Source organism: Zingiber officinale, chromosome 6B (assembly GCF_018446385.1).
Source record: "Zingiber officinale cultivar Zhangliang chromosome 6B, Zo_v1.1, whole genome shotgun sequence".
NCBI lineage: Eukaryota > Viridiplantae > Streptophyta > Magnoliopsida > Zingiberales > Zingiberaceae > Zingiber > Zingiber officinale.
The window spans coordinates 92,746,921-92,765,992 of record NC_055996.1 but is presented as its reverse complement, the minus strand read 5'-3'; the positions used below and the strand labels follow the sequence as shown (position 1 = coordinate 92,765,992).

The following is a 19,072-nucleotide window of genomic DNA, read 5'->3' as shown; positions in this document are numbered from 1 at the left end:
AAGTGAAGACGCGGAGCAATTGGAGCTATTCCCCTCTCTCTCTAGCACACATAGGTCTTAATAAGTGGTATTAAAGTGAGGTCACTTTTCATTAAACTAATTGACGAAAGAAGCATGAGCTAGAGGAAAGAAGATGCTAAAATTTTGTGCTCTCAATATCAACAAGTCAAAGGACTAGCCATTGAAGGAGCTCAACTTCATAATGGAACTCTGAGATAGATTCAGATACGACATTCGAGTACCTCCGTTATTCATAATGGAAAACTTTGAGTATTGAAAATCAAGAATGGAGTATTTTTTTTTTCAAAAAAAATGAATATAGAGCAATGGTTTGCTCTAATGGAAAGATTTGAAGCTCCAAGAAATACAAAAGGAAAACTTCTTCGGAGGATAAAATGAAGTGAGGAATAAATTCAAAAGTCTATGGAAAATAAAAAGGTAACTATATTACTAGTTAATATTTTTCCTAATGAGATTTTTGGTAAAATAGGTATATATCAAGATACCAAGGAGTTATAGAGTAATTTGACTAAGCTCCATGAAGATTCAATCTCAATACAAAGTGAAGACAAATTCAAAGAGGGAAACTCTTTAGATCAAAAACAAGAGGATTTGGAAGTTGAAAAGTATACAACATCGAAGGAGGAAATTGAAAAAGTATTCATCTCAAGGATTGAGAGAGAGATGCCATTGACATTGAATCTAGAGGATGCATTGACATTGGGAGACAATAAGGAAGATTGTGCCACCTCTACAAACATGGAGAGCTCAACTCACGAAGGTATAACAAATTTATGTATTAAAAATAAAGATCATATATTGTGTTTTGAGTGTAGAGAAAGAGGACACTATAAGAACAAGTATTCTAAATTGATGAAGAAGGAGGCTCAAGTGACAACCAAGGTGAAAGAGAACTCGAGAGATGTTAGGCCTATGATACAAAAGGGAAAGAAACACATTGTGTGCCTCACGTGTAATCAAAAGAGATATTACCGAAATTATTGTCCAAGGGGGAGGTATCAAAGAAAAGAAAAGGGTGAAAGCTCAAGTTTAGGGGAAACACCTAAGGCAAGATCCAAGGTACCATTAGTTAATGGTATTTCTTTATTTCAAGATGAAAAAAGCATGCTAGAAATAATTTTTATGTTCTTAGAGCTCATCATCATGAAAATAAGAAGAATGGTAATTTTAAGGACAATTATATATCATATCATGCTAGAACAACCTCTCCTAAGGATAAAAAGATCTAGACAAAAATCCTAAAAAAATTATACATATGCCTAGAAAAAGAAATATCTAAGACAATAATGAAAATCAAAATTTGAGAATTTGAGGATTAAAAATCAAGTCTTGAGCTCAAGACATAATAAGCTATGTTCGTGTATAGAGCACCAGATAGTCGAACCTAGATTTTGATATTAGCAAAGGTTCAAAGTTGAGTTTCATTGTGATCTAATGAAGGTTGACTAAGTGTGCAAGTAGCTTAACTAGAAAGTCCAAGTAGGTCAAGTTGATTGGATAGTAGGCAAGACAAAAGTCCTAGTGGATAATAGGCAAGGCAAAAGTCCTAATTGAGGTTAGGTAAGGAAGTTCTGGTTAGTGGGACGAGGAGGAAGTCTTGGCAGATGAAGTACACTAGGAGGGAAGTCTAGATGAGTTTGGAGGACTAGACGTCTAGACGATCGATGGACCTAGAGGACTAGACATTAAGAGAAAATCCTGGGGGTCAGAGAATCAGATACCGAACAGGAAGTCTAAACAGGTCTAGAGGACCAAATATTTGGCAGAGTCAGATAAACTCTTCTAAGAGGAGCAGGTGAAGACGTGTTCCCTCGAAGGGAACAGTAAGCATTGTTCCAATCTAGAGTTTCATTGGAAATCCAAAAATTAGGACTAAACAATCCCAAGGCTGTTAAATTAGTTTATATCTACTTTGATATTATACTTGTGTGCTAATTCTTTGATGTAGCAGCCGAAGGAAATGACCTGAATGAAGTTCAAGATGCTTAGAGGAGTTTCGAGGCATTGGAAGGTTCTAGGCACCCTAGAACAATCCAAGGCGCTTGGAACCTAACAATCCAAGGCGCCCTAGATCAGAAATTTCATCTCAAAGAAGATAACGCAACGATGCATCAGATAAGACTTACTCCGAGGTGCCCTAGGTCATTCGAGGCACCCTGGATACATTATAAAAGTAGTGTTAAACTAGTAGCTTAAATCATTAATTTTCCCGCTCAAATGATCTTCCCATTGCACAAAAATTCTACTATAATGTTGACATGCCACACCGACAACAATGCTCTACTTCGGATCTCAATTTGTTATTGGTATTTTTATTGTCTTTAGTTATTGTGTATATTTGAATTCTTGTAAAACATCAAATCTTTAATGGATTATCCAACAAAAGCGATCAACGATCACGGACCTTGGGCTAGCAGTACAAACCATGAACCAAGTAAAAAAGGAGTGGTGTTAGCATTGTGCTCTTGTTTATTTCTTTTTCATTACTATCTCTCGAGTTTCCGAAAAATATAAAAAAGTAGCATATACTATTCACCCTCTCTAGCACTTCTTTGATTCTACAATTGGTATCAGAGCAGAGTTGCTATAAATTGGTGCAACCACCATCCAAGAAGAGTTAAAATTGGTATCATGCCTTTTTTGGTTTTTCATTTTCAGTTTTTCTCCTTGAGTCAAATTGGTACAATCATTTCTTCTGACAAATCTTTTAGTTTTTTTTTCTCGAAATTAGTGTAACACCACTCAAGTCATTATTCGTCTTATTTTTTTTTCTCCCACACTATTAATCCAATATATAGTATTGACAATCTTTTTTATTTTGATTTTTTTTGCAAGATCTTATCCTCTACATGATCCATCAAGAAGACTACAGTACCACCCGCTTGTCTCTTTTCTACAACGAGGACTTCGGTTATTGGAAGGGTTGAATAGAGTACCACTTAAAGACTCAGGTGGAAATGTGGATAGTAATCCAAACCGGATTCACTATCCTCACCGAATATAGAGTACCCATCGAAGAAGAAGATTGAGGTTGACTGGAGGCACAGATCAAGAAAGAGTCGTTCTACAGATTTAAACGGTTAGATTTAACATATCAATTGACTAATGAGTAAGATCAATCAACGAATATGTGAAAATCATTCCTGACTTGAAGCCTATAAAAGAAGGTTCATTAGAAGATTTTGGGAGCCGGTTCTTGAAGATTCTGAGATGAAGTGCTAGTGCATTTTTGAGTCAACAAAAGGTATTTCCATGTAATAAGATAGCAAGTAAATCAATGTGTTTCCTTGTAAATGTTGATACCCCAAGATTGTTTTGATGTGATCAAACAAGTTATGTTAGGTCCTGTTGTAATATCCCGGTTCTGAGATTCTGGTTAAGTATGGCTTAAAAGGTTAGATGGTATCAGAGCAACCTTGCGACTGTGAGTGTGCCTGTGGCAGGAGCACCCAGGGCACCACTTAGCGAGAGAGATTCTGGGATTTGTCTGTGGTGTGATTTATGGTAACACAATGAGGATGTTGTGTCTTTAAGTGGGGGTGATTGTAATACCTCGGTTCTGAGATTCTGGTTAAGTATGGCTTAAAAGGTTAGATTTGTCACGCCCCGGAGGAGTCCCTGCCAGAAGAACTTTCGACAGCATCTCCCCTGTACGGGTGACAATATGAAACTTCCTACAATGCCCTCAGGGCCACATATACGTCAGCCAACACGGTTGGAACAACAACAATAAATAATAATGCAAACACCCACGCAGTTTAATAGCAAAACTCAACTAATGTGACGATAAGGAAAATCAAGTCAAAAATCCTACTCAACTACACCCATAAAGCTCAAAACAGATATCCTACTCCACTACACCCATAAAACACAAATCACAATGAACTCACCTCTTCTGCCATCAAGGCAGGCATGTAGCAAAACATGTCCAATAAAACTCATCGACAATAAAGATAACACAATATCCAAGTGTTAAAGCTAGAACAAGTCTAAAAAGTACAATAAGAAACCAAAAGATAAAACACATCTTCGTGATCTGCAGGGGACTAGCGACTGGAACTACTCCGGACAACCTCAACCTGAAAATAGTAAACATACACGAGGTGAGTCAACTCCTCAGCGGGTAATATTGACATGCATAGTAAGAAAATAACAACTAGCACTAATCATACGTATAGTCTCCTGATATAAGAATGATAAATACAACTGAAATAAACAGGAGAAAACTATTCTAACTAGGACCCGGTGTATGGATAATCAACTGAGAGGAATAGGAATCCTGTATGCATGTCAAACAAATGCATCCATCCAATATGCAACATACAAGTGCAGCAAACACAAGCAATAAATGCATCAATGCGTATAATGCCAAAGACATGTCATGGCCACCCCTACTCTCCAGTCAGCCGTCTCACACACGATGGTGAGACCGAGTGGGTAGGGCTGTAACAACCGTGCACTCTGCCATCACTGCTCCTGATGAGTGACCGAGTGGATGGGATGCTATCGGAGTATACCTATCCTTCTACCCCAAATCATAAGTGGGGGAGCTCAATGCTCTCATCTCCCTGAGCAAGTCCAGAGGAGGGATCTCCATCCTACTACAACGCTATGTCACACTGCCCATGAGTGGACCAACGGAGCCCTTGACAGAGCACTTGCTGCAACACACGCTGACTGATAAGAACCACTAACCCATGAGTGGTTGTGTGTGTAGATCCATGTAACTAGCGATATTTTCAATAATAATGGAGTCGACTATCGTGCAGCATGCAATCATGCGAGATGGTGCATGATACTAAGCATGGGAATATCCTGAACCTATCCATCTCTACATAATGTGTACGATAGGACAATGAATCAAATCAAAGGTCTAGGTACACAGATCAGATAAGGTATAAAAATCTAGGTCCTGAACATTATGAAGCATGGTTATGTCACTACCCTTATAAGCATGTATAATCAGGTAGGTACTAACATGAAGTGCATAACAAGTAAACAAAACAAGCATGTAACAGGTATCGGGTAGTGACCAACCGATGCAGATAAGAAATATAATCATTACTATTTCTTAAAAATATTACTATGCATATCAAATGATATATCTAAAATGATAAGTCAAAGTACCCGCCTCTAATAGAAAGGTCCAATCTGATCCAAATCTGACGTCGAGATGCTTGTCTCGCGTCAAAGTCCTGCGTTACCAATATAAATATATTTTATTTAGCTATAATTCTTATAAATAGCTAAATAAAATCTATAATCCTAAATTAGGGTAAAACCCTAATCACATGACCATCATCCTGCCTAAATAAAATTGACGATCAATTAGGGTTAGTTACCTAATCTCCAATCAACCATTAATAGAAACCTAATTCCTTTTACACATAAACAACTAATTACGAAATCCATAACCTACCCAATCCAACACATATATCAAATCCCTACCCTTACCTCAAGTTCACAGCCGTATTCACAGTCGTTGATTGAACAATGTGACCAAAGCAAACCAGTGTGGTTGTTGATCCCTAAAGTAAATACACCACTCGATGATTCACAACAAACAAAGACTCATTGTCGAAATCGATAATCAGGGTTGGATGAAGCTACTAACCTCCAAATCAAATCCCCTTAGGTGCTGAGGAATCCATAGTGTCGTCAGGGTGGATTGTGGCATTCTGCGACAAGAAAAGAAGGAAGGAACGATGACTAATCAAGGCTAGAGCTTGAATCCTTTCTCTTGGCCGAAGTCCAGCCCATACCGAGGCTACACTTTCATCAGGAAGAAGGGGCGGCGATCTGTCGAGGTCGACTATGAGGCGATCGGCGGTGGACGAAGGATAGGGCACGACCTCAGGCTCCAACAACCCGTCATGGGTCTTATGTGGTCGGCAATGATGTGCAGAAGCCGATCTAGGGCACGGTTGAGATCGGTTTGTAGCAGCGTCGGTGCTGCTCCATGCATGGAGAGGGCGACACCTAGGCGCTTCCGCTCGACCGGGGCTGTCGGGGAACGATCAAACTGAACTTGGCAATTAGAGGCGTTGGAGATCAAGGCGGCGTCAGTAGACACTAGGGCATGCACACAACCCAAATTAGGGTAGAGGGAGAGGAGGTGGCGTTGGGAGGGCGGTGGCGCTGGGTCGGTGTCGGCACGCAGAGGAGAAGAGAAGAAGGAACAGAGGGGATCGGGCTTGGTTTTGTACACTTAGGCAGGAGGAAACCGGCGTCGGCGGTTGAGGAGATTGAAACCGTTAAGCGGAGGGAAACGAAAAGGATCAGCGTCAGGGAAAAAGGCTCGAGCACACGGGGAGGAAAGAAAAATAAGAAAAAAAAATCAACATTTCCTCGCTTAAATGGGGTAGCCTATGTAGGTGCAGCGGAGGCCGGCAAGAGGGGGTGAATTGCTTCTAAAAAAAATAAAGCGTACCCTCCTCGGATCTTTTCAACTCAAAGTAAAAGCAATAGCAATAATAGTAAAAGAACTAAAATAATAAAGCTAGAAACTCGGGAGTTAACCTGGTTACAACCAAGAAGATTGTTAATCCAAGGCGATGAAAAGCGCGCACTAGAAAAATCTCCTTCTCTGAAGGCGGAGAAGTCTTTTACACTTTGGAAGCTTAAAACTATTGCTAGGAAGGACTACATAGTTGATTGCTTGAGTTGTTGAATATTTCCTAGCTCCAGGGGCCTTTATATAGCTCCTGGAAAGTCTATCCCGAGGGTCTAAGGCGCCTCCAACAAGGTTCAAGGCGCCTCCAGCTCGGTCAGCGGATAAAACTTTATTCACTGCTCAAACGGTCACTTTTGACCATTGAAGGCGCCTTCATCAAGTCTTGAGGCGCCTTCAAGCTTGAGGCGCCTCCAAGGAAGATTGAGGTGCCTCCAAGGTGGAGGCGCCTCCATTCTGGCTTGAGGCGCCTTAAGCTCTATTTCCAGCATCCTTTTGCCTTGCTTTGACTTCCGTAGCTCCATGCGATTGGGTGATTTCGGCCAACCGAAATAGGGCTCACCTGAACCCATTTCCCGGCCTTCTCCTCGAGTAGTCTTCCTCCCCAGCTTAACGTCGCTCAAACGCCACGCACGTTCTTCTCGCCCACCGGTGTACTCTTCCGCAGCTCTCTAGTCCTTTGGACGCACTGAGCCCGTCGGCTCCCTTCCCGTGCCGTCCTTCTCGCTAGCCGGGTCTTCCGCTTGACTTCCTATGCTCCTAAGCTCCTACACACTCAGACACAGGGATCAAACACAAAGCAGGACCTAACCAACTTGGTTGATCACATCAAAACACCACGGGGTCCAACAGCCTAAACAGACTTTCTTGGGACCCAATTTTTATCCTCGTAAACTCGTCATACAAGCTCCGAAAAATTCCTAAAAATTTTCTAAAAATTTCGGAAAATTCCCTTATGGTTATTCACCCTTTTCCGGTATTTTACATCTATTGTGTTTAACCTTGTGTTTAAGTGTACAGGAAATTAGGAGAACAGGGCGTCAAACAAAAGACGCAGCTAGTGAGAAGGACGGCATGGGAGAGAGCCGACGAGCTTGGTGCATTCGAGGGATGAGGAGCTGTGGAAGAGTATGCAGGCAAATGAGAATGAGGCACACGGTATTTCTGAAGGACGAGAAGCCAGGAGCGGAAGCTTGCTCGAGAAGGCCGAAAGTTGGGTTCAGGTGATCCCTATTCCGGATGGCCGAGATCACCCAAGCAAGAGAAATCAGAGCGGAAGACCCAAACCAAGGTGAGTGAAATCGGAGCGAAAGACCCGGACTGAAAAAGTCAACATGGTTGACTTTCTAGGTTCGGGCGCCCGGAATCGAAGTTTATCCGGATAGCGTTTGACGGTGATCCATTGTGAAGGGGATAAAATTTTATCCCTCTCCAGGTGCCTAGAACCCTTCCAGGAGCCCCGAGTAAGGCTATATAAGTGGCTTTGCTCCTAAAACTTTTTAACAACAAGAAAGATCAATACACACTTGTACACACTTCATTTTCTGTTTAGCTTTCTGTTTTTGAGTGTTCAGTGCTATAAAGAGGCTTCTCCGCCAGAAGGAGAATTGTGAGTGCACTTTTTCATCTTAGATTAATAACCTCCCCGGTTGTAATCAAGTAAATCCACTGAGTCTCTGTGTTTTAGTTTCTTAATTATTTTTATATGCAAGTGTTCTTTTAATCAAGTTATTTGTCCGAGAAAGGTTATTTTGTTTGATTTGTGCAGGAGCTATTCACCCCCTTCTAGCTGGCTGCCAAGGGTCCTAACAAGTTGTATCAGAGCAAGGACAAGTTGTATCAGAGCAAGGATGCTTCAGGAGAACTAACTGTCGATCAAAGCACTGAATCGATGGCCGGACCAAGCATATATCCACCGAAGTTCAAGGGGGAGTTCGCGAGCTGGAAAAAGAGAATGCAAGTATTCTTTAAAATCAATTTTGAATTTCTTTTAATAATGAAGTTCGATTTTGTAGCATCCGAAGGTAAGGAAGAATACTAGTGAACGAAGAACAAGCAGGCCTACTACGTGGTAAACGGAAAAGCAGAGTTCCATCTACTGAGCATCATACCACCACAAGAAGTCAACCGGATCGGTGTCTACAACTCAACAAAGGAGCTTTGGAAGAAGTTCCTTGAGCTACACGAAGGGATGTCCGAAGCCAAGCTCACGAGACGGGACTTACTTCACAACCAGCTCACGAACCTTCGATTTGAAGAAAACGAAACCATTGCACACCTTCACTCAAGGATTAAGGAGCTCATCACCGGACTTTCGAATCTCAGAGAAAAGGTAAGCAACCGAGATTTACTAAGGTACGCTCTTAATACATTCCCTAGAAATATGAAATGGGCATCATTAATAGTGCCTACTATATCTCTAAAGATTTAGAATCTATTACCTTAGAAGAGTTATTTTCAACTTTTGAAGTTCATGAATCGAGATGTGCAGATTCAAAGAAGAAGTCGAAGCATAATATTGCCCTTAAGGTGAAAATGGATGAACTAGATTCAGAATCTTCTTTCGACGACGAGGAAATGGTGATGATGGTAAATCAGTTTAAAAATTATTTAAATCTAGAAAATCTAACCATCTGCAGGGTAGAAAGAGAAAAAAATCAGATGCTACTACTACAATGAAAAAGGGCACATTAAAGACAACTGCTCTAAATTGAAGAACAAGGACAAAGGCAAGAACAAGAAGCCCATCCAAATGAACAAGCATAAAAACCTGAAGGCGACGTGGGACAAAACATCGTCCAAATAAGAGATTGAGGCTTTCTCCGGACTTGTGTTAATGGCAAGCTATCAAGACGACGAAAACGAAGCAAGCTCGTTTAAAATGAGCATCGAGACACTACAAAAAAATTGGATTTTTGGGAGGAATTTTGAAAAAAAATTCGTTGCAAAAAATTTTTTGACGAATTCTGCAACGAAAAATAATTCGTCGCTAATTTGCCGTTGCTAAATTTTTGGGACAAAAAAATGAAATTCGTCGCAAATTTTGTGACAAATTTTATTTTTCATTGCTGATTTCGTTGCAAATCTGCAACAAAAAATAATTCGTCGCAAATTTCATAATCTTAAATCTGCGACAAACATATAATTTTGTCGTAGATTTGCAACGAATTAATTTTTATCCCAAAAAATGTTGCATAATTGCGAATAAACGCAAGCAAAAAAACCCTATTTTCATCGCAGATCTGCGACGAAAACATAGATTCATCGCAGATCTAGAACAAATTCAAATTCATCGCAGATCTACGATGAATTCTGCAACAAATTCAATCCGTCGCAGATTTGCGATGAATCTAAATTTGTCACAAATCTGCGATGAATCTGAATTCATTGCAGATCTACAACGAATTCTACAACAAACTAAATTTGTCGCAGATCTGCAATGAATTCATTATTTTTTTCTCTGCCATAAAACTTCATAAATTTACGACAAAAACAAATTTTCATCCTAAATTTACGACGAATCAAGATTCATAACAAATTTGCGATGAATGCATATTTGTCGCAAATGTTAACCCCCCCCCCCCACCCCCACACAAAAAAAAAAATCAACAACTCTCCAATTTTTTTCTTTTATCCTATTTACATATCAAACATACATCATAATCAACACATCCAATTAAACATTCAACACATCCATATCCAACATTCAAACAAGTCATCCAAAACTAAACACATCATATTCATACACAAATAAACAACATCTATACAACAACAAGTTTAGCAAATCATTATATCCAAACATATAATCACAAGGCATCTAATGCACACAGGAAAAAAAATACAAAGCGTCATGTCTCAGGGCCTTCATTCTTCCGTGCTTCTTTTCTTGCATCAAATTACAAACAAACAATAAATAACATTTATAACTAAAAAAGAAATGTATCTAACATATCAATGATATATGTATCTAACATTTATAACAAATTAAATAAAACTTAAATCATTATCATAATATATCAAAGATTTAGATGGCAAAAAATATCATTCATCCTTATATGCATGAAACATATACACATACATGAAATGAAACTTGTAACTAAGCATAAAAAAAATATATAGGTCATGTAATCAAAAATACATGTTTCATGACATATAAAAGTATCAAACCTATATAGCCAAATTTGCATGGATTAGTAGTAGACAAGTCAAAAATATACAAAACATGGCATAACATGTAAAGTATCAAGGTAAAATAAAAATATAAAAGCAACTATAACATGGCATGCAAAAAAATCATAACATAAAACTTACCATAAATTTACGAAGAATCACCACCACCGCCATTATCATCATCACCATCATCACCGTCACCGGGAGGAATCTGAGATAAAGACGCTGTTAGAGTGTATATTAAAAGTCTAGCTTTTTGTAAACTTTTATTTTGAAATAAGAATCACATTGATCAAATGTCTACATTTATGCTAAGTGTAGTTGTCCATTTAATTTATATTGTAGATAACATAGTGTGAGGAGACACATAGAAGATCATGTTATCAGATCCTTATAAATTATAAATAGTAGCTCACAAACAAGATGGAATGGGAGAAACCATTGGAGTGGTTGTAGTATAATTTGGTATTAGTTTATCTTGACTATAAAATTACACTAGTACACTATGAGTGTATTGAGCAGGACCATTTGAGGTAGTTTCTTTTTATACTGACTATATAAAAGAATAAAACTTCTGTTATTATGGAAGTGCGTACTCTTAATCATAATATAATAACAAGCACGTATACTTAGGTGGCGTTTGGTTCTCTCCTAGGAATTAGAATGGGAATGAGTATCATAGTATTGTGGAATGGGAATGGGTATGAGCTTGGGTATCATTCCTAAAAATAATGTTTGGTTAGTTGAATATTTTCAATCGGAATGAACTTAAATTTCCTTTTTTACCCTTAGAGGAAAATAAGAGAAAAAATTAGATGGAAGATATAGTTGAATATGAGAGAAACATATGATGAGAGAGAATGATGAGAGAGAAAGTATGATAGGAAAAAATAAAGAGAGGGAAAGTGTGATGAGAGAAAATGAGGAGAAAGAGCGTGATAGGAGAGATTGAAATGAGAAAAAGTATTATGAGAAGAAAGTGTGTTGAGAGAGAAAGAGTGATGGGAAAAATTAAAGAGAGAGAAAGTGTGATGAGAGAAAATGAGAGATTGAGGAGAGAAAGTATGATGAGAAAATGTGATAAGAGAGAAAGTGTAATGGGAAAAAATGAAGAGAGGGAAACTGTGATGAGAGAAAATGAGGAGAGAGAGTGTGATAGAAGAGAATAAAGAGAGAGAAAGTGTGATGAGAGAAAATATGGAGAGAGAGTATGGTAAGAGATATTGAGGAGAGAGAAAGTATGATAAGAGAGAAAGAATGATGAACAAATGAGGAGAGAATGAAGAGAGAGAAAATAATAAGAGAAAGAGTGTGATGAGAGAGAATATAGAGAGAAAATGGTAGAGAATGTGTGATGAGAGAGAATGAGGAGAGAGAGTATAATGGAAGAGAATGAAGAGAGAGAAAGTGTGATGAGATAAAATATAGAGAGAGTATGGTAAGAGAGATTGAGGAGAGAGAAAGTATGATGAACAAATGAGGAGAGAATGAAGAGAGAGAAAATAATCAGAGAAAGAGTGTGATGAGAGAGAATATAGAGAGAAAATGGTAGAGAATGTGTGATGAGAGAGAATGAGGAGAGAGAGTATGATGGATGAGAATGAAGAGAGAGAAAGTGTGATGAGATAAAATATAGAGAGAGTATAGTAAGAGAGATTAAGGAGAGAGGAAGAATGATGACAGAGAAAATATGATGAAAAATGAGGAAAGAATGAAGAGAGAGAAAATAATGAGAGAGAATACAAAGGAAAAATGGTAGAGAATATGTGATGATAGAAAATAAGGAGAGAGAAAGTATGTTGAGAGAGAAAATGTGATGATAGAATGAGAGAGAGAAAGTATGATGAGAGAGAATAAGGAGAGAGAGTGAAATGAAAGAAAAATTGAATAAATATACAAGGGTATTTTCGTCCAAAACTTAATTCTTATTCTCATTCCATCAAAACCCAAGGGAGGGGGTGGGTTTCATCCATACCCAAATTTTTGAGTTTCATTCCAAAATCTTGATTCCATTCCCACTAACCAAACACAAGGTTTGAAAATGAATCCATTCCCTCATTCCCAAACTTCTAAACCAAACGCCACCTTAATATTTATTTCTTTAATTTATCAAAGGGTGTGATTTAGCTCCTTAAATCAGTAGGCCCGATAAATTGGGAAATGATATTATTTATATGGTGTATTGTTGATTATAGAATGAAACTGTATCCTAGTAATCTAGATTAATGATGTCCCCTTGAGGAGTTCATAAGGATTGTCATGTAAACCCTGCATGTGGATTTAGTCCGACATGACAATAAGGTTGAGTGGTACTATTCTTGGAGCTAGATATTAATTGAGTTGTCAGTAACTCATTTAATTAGTGGGCATTCAATATCTTAAACATAGGGAGGCTAATGCACTCATGATAAGAAGGAGCCCATATTGTAATATGGGATGTGTGTGGTAGTGCAATAATAACTCTTTAGTGGTATGAGTTATTATTGATGAACTTGAGTTGGGTGTTCGGGGCGAACACGGGAAGCTCAAGCTCATCGGGAGATCAAAACTAATTCCTCCTCTCGATCCTTATTGTAGCCTCTTATTTATAAAGCCTTATATCCACTTAGAGCCAAGCTTCTTACCCATCTCTTTGTGGCCGGCCAAGCCAAGCTTGGAGCCCAAGCTAGGGACGGCTTAAGCCAAAGGATGGAGCCAAGATTATGGTCGACCAAGCTTGGAGCCCAAGCAAGGTGGCCGGCCACACATTAAATAAAAGGGTGATTATAAATTTTAAAATCTTTCCTTATGTGGAAGCCATGGTTTTAAAAGAGAGTTTTTTAAATTTTAAAATCTTTGCTTTTATAGTTTTCTACAAAGGATTAAGATAAAGGTTTGATATCTTTCCTTATTTGTAGTTAAAAGGAAGATTTTAATTTTTTATAAAACTTTCCTTTTTTGTAACCATCCACATGTTTTAAAAGAGAGATTTTAATTTTAAAATTTTCCTTTTATAACTAACAAGAGATTTAAAAGAGAACTTTTTTATTAAAATTTCTTACCGGAAACAAATAAGGAAGTTTTAATTTTGTGTTTAAAATTTTCCTTGTTTGGAGCACTTGAATATGGCCGACCATGACAAGCTTAAAAGGAAGTTTTAATTTTTTGTTTTAAAACTTTCCTTTTTAGTCATTGGCAATGAATATAAGGAAGTTTTAATTATGTTTAAAACTTTCCTTTTTTGCCAAGACCAAGGAGTATAAAAGAGAAGGAGGGGGTGCCTCACTTATAACACATCTTCTATTCTTCTCTTCCAATTCCTTGGTGGCCGACCCTATTTTTTCTCTTCTCTCCTTTTGTTTTCTCTCTTGGAGGCCGCCGACATCAATTGTGGGAGATCTCTTGGTGGTCGGTTGCTTGAAGGAGAAGAAGAAGAGAAGGAAGCTCTCTTGTCTAGCATCCCTTGGAGGTTAGTTGGTGGTCACATCTTGGAAGCAAAGGAAGAAGCTTGGGTGGATTTCCTATTGGAAGATCGTCGCCCACATGACGTCCAAGAGAAGGAGAGGAATACAATAGAAGATCAAGAGGTCTATAAGCTACAAAAGGTATAACTAGTTATTAGTTTTCACATCATAACTAGTTCATCTTTTGTATAGATCTTGAAAAATCAAATACAAGAGGTTATCGGTTTTTAGTTATCGTTTTTGTTATCGATTTTATTGTTCGATTTCATGTTTTGATATTGTGTTTCTATTGAGGTCTCTATAGTTAAACCTAGTTTACTGTAAGAAGTTAAATATCCAATTTCTTTGTGAGGCTTTGTCTAGGAGTGGTTGATGATCCCATACCCAAGAAGGCCTAGTGTCTCGCCATGTTTAACCTGGAAGCCGATCTTTGAAATAGATATTTGATAACTTCTGTAATATGGTTTAACTTAGGAAGATCACATCGGTTAAACTTGGAGTAAAAATGTTAAGTATCGTTTCCAATCCAAGTTTAACTTCTGAAGGGCAATTTGGATTAATAATATTAAGCATCGTTTGCAATCCAAATTTAACTTCAGTAGAGCACAAGGGTAGCTAGGATAGTTCTATGCTTGTACAAATTTTTGTACAGGGGAACTAGGACGGTATTCTGAGTAGCAACCAACAATTGGTATCAGAGCTAGGATATACCTCTGTGTGTTTGGTTTTTAGTTTAATTATGTACATGTCATACATATTTTAGGCAGGATGATAGTAGGATGTGCAAATAGATTAACTGTGTGGTTGCAGACTCCAACTATTATGACCTATTGTGATTGTGTGTGATTGGACCCTCGGATATATCGAGGGCATTTTATGCGTGTGCATGATTGTATTTATTAAATATAGCAGGAGTTGTATTAGTTTTAGGATTTTACATTTTATTCGATCTAGACTTTATGTACATTCCTTTGTGGAATATAGGATCGATATATGTAAAATTTTATTTTTGTCGCGGATTGTATCCTTGCGAGGCGTGGTGCTATTTAAGGACCAGAGGCGCAGTAGAAAAGGAAGCTTGATGGACGCGTCGATATGAGCCCTAGGGTTGGTGGCTAGTTTTGATGATTGCTAGGGCTGGCAACACACGGAGGACAGTAATGGAAGAGACCATAATAGTTGGAAATTGTTTTTCCATATTTATTGCTTTTATTTGCTGTGATGTGTGTGTGTGCATGCTAAAATCCTCATCTTAAATAACTAAGTGGAAGAGGGATTTATAAATAAATTTCATGGTCTCCATTACTGGTTTGTAAGTGGTGCATTCAAACTTACGCGTTGGCTCTGAGTGCCTTCCTCCACATCGGATGAGTTTGTTTGCGGATCACTAGATCAAACTTCCTTTATGGATGGTTATAGGAAATTATTTAGGAGCGTATGATTTTCTCCAACTGAAGGGGCATAATCCTATTTAATGGACTAAGTATCAAGTAATGGTATACACTTAAGCGCATTTAATAATATCCTCCCCATCGGAGTAACTGCTATTATTTGTGTGACCAAAGGAATACCAACTATTAATTTTATTTGTCATAAAGTTAGGTTGACAAGAATAAAATTAATGGGTAAAACCTCCTCTTATAAATGTTTGAATTTGTATACGTCCACACTATCGTGGCATACAAAATTCACGGTGTTTTGAGATGTTGGCGAATTTAAATAATATTGTTTGAGGACTCAATATTATTCTAAATTCTAAAGTTTTGACCAAAACTTATTTTGTGATTCTTAGGATGACTTTCAACCCACTAGCTATTATTTTGAAAGAGAACAAACTTACTGGTCCCAATTACATAGATTGGAAAAGAAACCTGGACATTGTCCTAACTGTTGAAGGCTATAAGTTTGTACTATTAGAGTTCTGCCCTAATGAGCCTAATAGTGATTCTAGTGAAGAGGAGATTGAGTATCATAAGAAATTGGTCAAGGCAGATGAGATAGTGCGGTGTTACATTTTGGCTTCTATGTCAAATGTGCTGCAACATCAGCATCAGTCCATGCCTACTGCCTATAACATGATGTACAATCTCAAGAAACTCTTCGGACACCAGAATCGGGCTGCTAGGCAAGAGACTATGAGTAATTTAATGACAGCCACCATGGCAGAGGGGACACCCGTAAGGGAGCATATCCTCAAAATGATGGCTTACTTGAACGAGATACAAATCCTTGGAGCTGAAATCGATGGAGAAACCCAGGTCGATATCATTCTCCAAACACTATCCAAAAGTTTTGAGCAGTTCCTCCTGAACTACAATATAAATAAAAGGATTTATTCATTGGCCGAACTACTGACAGAACTTCAGACAGCAGAAGAGTTATTTCGTCATAATTTTTAAATTCACTTTGCTGAAAATGTTTCTACTTTTAAGTCGAAAGGCAAGAAGAAGAAGAAGAAGAAACAAGCTGGCTCAGCAAAGAAAGTGAATCGATCTCTAGGTACTGGACTAAAAGCAGGAATAAAGAAACCGAAAGGCAAGTGCTTTATTTGCAAGCAGTTTGGACATTGGAAGGCGGTCTATCCTCGTAGGAAAGAGAACAATAAAGGTATATCTTATTTTCTAGTAGTTGAAACATGTATAGCAGTGTTATCTGCCAGTACCTGGTGTGTAGATACAGGAGTCACTGATCATGTATGCAATTCATTGCAAGGGTTCCAGGAAATTCGACGATTATATGAGGGAGAGATAACTGTCTACATGGGCATTGCTACAAAAGTGGCGGCTGTTGCAGTGGGAGATGTCTACTTATCATTTGATATGAATAGAACTTTGATTGTCTATGTACAAAGTTTTAGAAATAATTTAATTTCAGTTTCTAAACTATTTTTAGATGGATATGCTGTTTCTTTTGATGATAAAGTGGTTATCAAGAAAAATAGGGTTATTATCTGTTCTGGTACATTAGTTGGCAATTTGTATACTCTAAATCCAATAACTCCCGCAAAGCAACAAATGGAAATTAATAACACATCCGCTAATTCAAATAAGAGAAAGGAACCTTTGAAAATTAACCTAACATATCTTTGGCATCTAAGACTTGGTCATATTAACTTGAGTATGATTCAAAGGCTAATAGTCGATGGACTCTTGGGTTCATTAGTGTTGGAAAACTTTCCAACCTGTGAATCTTGCTTGGAAGGAAAAATGACCAAGAGACCTTTTAAGACCAAGGGGTATAGAGCAAAAGATGTGTTGGAATTGGTTCATTCTGATTTGTGTGGACCTATGACTATCCAAGAGAGAGGTGGTTTCGAATATTTTGTCTCTTTTATAGACGATTATTCGAGATATAGGTACATTTACTTGATGCGCCGCAAGTCTAAGTGCTTTGATAAGTTCAAAGAGTACAAGGTTGATGTGGAAAAACGTCAAGGTAAAAGTATCAAGGCACTACGGTCTGATCGTGGTGGCGAGTACCTCTCAGAAGAGTTTAGAAGTTATTTATCAAAGATAGGGATTCAATCCCAATTGTCTGCACCTGGTACACCCCAATAGAATGGTGTGGTAGAACGAAGGAATAGGACTCTTATGGAAATGGTTAGATCGATGATGAGATATTCAGAATTACCAAATTCATTCTAGGGATACGTTTTAGAAACAACAGTATACATTCTGAACTTGGTACTTTCTAAATCAGTACTAGGCATGTTCAACCGGTCGGTTAACCGGTTTACCGGTTTATCGGTTCCGGTTAATTCCGGTTTACCATGATTTATTTAAAACCGATTAACTGACCGATATCTTACCGGTTCTACTGGTTCCGGTTGAACCGGTTTCGGTCGGTTAACCAGTTCCAACTGAGAACCGGTAAAACTAAAGTTAAGAGTTCCAAACCTTTGATGAAATAATAAAACAAAAAAACACCATTAATTAAAAGGCTTAATATAGAAATTTTCTCATGTTCTCGACTAAATGTTGTAGATTGATATCCAGTTCATACTGTTACATTATTCTTACCTACTTAATAGATATTGCTACACGTATTCTACTTGGTTCTTTGAAGATACAACCTGAAGAAAGCTACCAATTCCAACAAATTGCCAATTTTCAATGTATGAGAAGGACATTCTGCCGAATGGCTACAAGTATGTCTCAAGTCTCATTCTGTCGACACACAATTTATTTTTTCAGATTGATTAATCATCATTTGGAAAAAAAAAAAACATGTATCCACTTCATTGTTAGTTGGCAGGTGTACAGAGAGGGGGGAGAGAGAGAGAGCGCAATTAATGGGATAGCAAGTTGAAGCACACTAAATCAGCAGATTGTAAATAAAGGAATTAGGAACCACTAATCTTGGATCATAATTGAGCAATGCAATTGTTAATTCCAAGAGCTAATTGCTCTGTTTCTTGAGGAGGATGGCATTTAGATACATACATGTCGTCCATGAATTTGACGGCGGTGAGGACGCTGGTGATGAGGAGGCGGTGGACGTTGAAGGAGTCGAGGGCAACGGCTTGGCGGCTGCCGGCGAAGCTGTCGAGGTATATGTACGCGACGACGTAGCAGGAGGGGCTGCAGCAGGTATAGCGGAAGATGCGCACCAGGTAGTGGCGCACCGAGATGGACGGCTTTCGCACGCCCTGGAAGGCCGACGGAGCTCGTTGGCCGTCAGAGGCAGCGTCGTTGCGCTCCACCAGCTGCAGGAGGACCACGACGACGGCCGGAACGGCGAGCCGTTCGTCGGCAACCGGTTGCTCTGCCATGGCAGGAGATCTCGCTCCCGCTAACTCTTTGCAGATCAGGTGGTGGCGGCGGTTGGACAGATTGGAGACGTAGACATGTCCAAAAATTTATTTATATAAAAACTTTCAAGATGGGACCAAGTTTATTATACTTTTAGAGAGGTATGTGCTTTAACAAAATTTATCCAGAAGATTGTGAAGAGTTCTGCAGGTTGAGCTTGAGTCCATTGAAAGGTA

At 38.4% G+C, this 19,072-nt stretch overlaps 1 protein-coding gene across 1 annotated transcript; it reads right to left on the bottom strand.

The window, feature by feature from the left end:
* Positions 1-18,448: 18,448 nt before the first annotated feature.
* Positions 18,449-18,856, bottom strand: LOC121991240 (cyclin-P4-1-like). Its single transcript, XM_042545251.1, has one exon. It carries the CDS (start codon positions 18,854-18,856, stop codon positions 18,449-18,451), a length of 408 nt encoding a protein of 135 aa, XP_042401185.1.
* Positions 18,857-19,072: the final 216 nt, after the last annotated feature.

What these genes read in the sequence shown, in the direction of transcription:
- LOC121991240 (XM_042545251.1), bottom strand. Translation starts at nt 18,856, where the DNA reads ATGGCAGAGCAACCGGTTGCCGACGAACGGCTCGCCGTTCCGGCCGTC.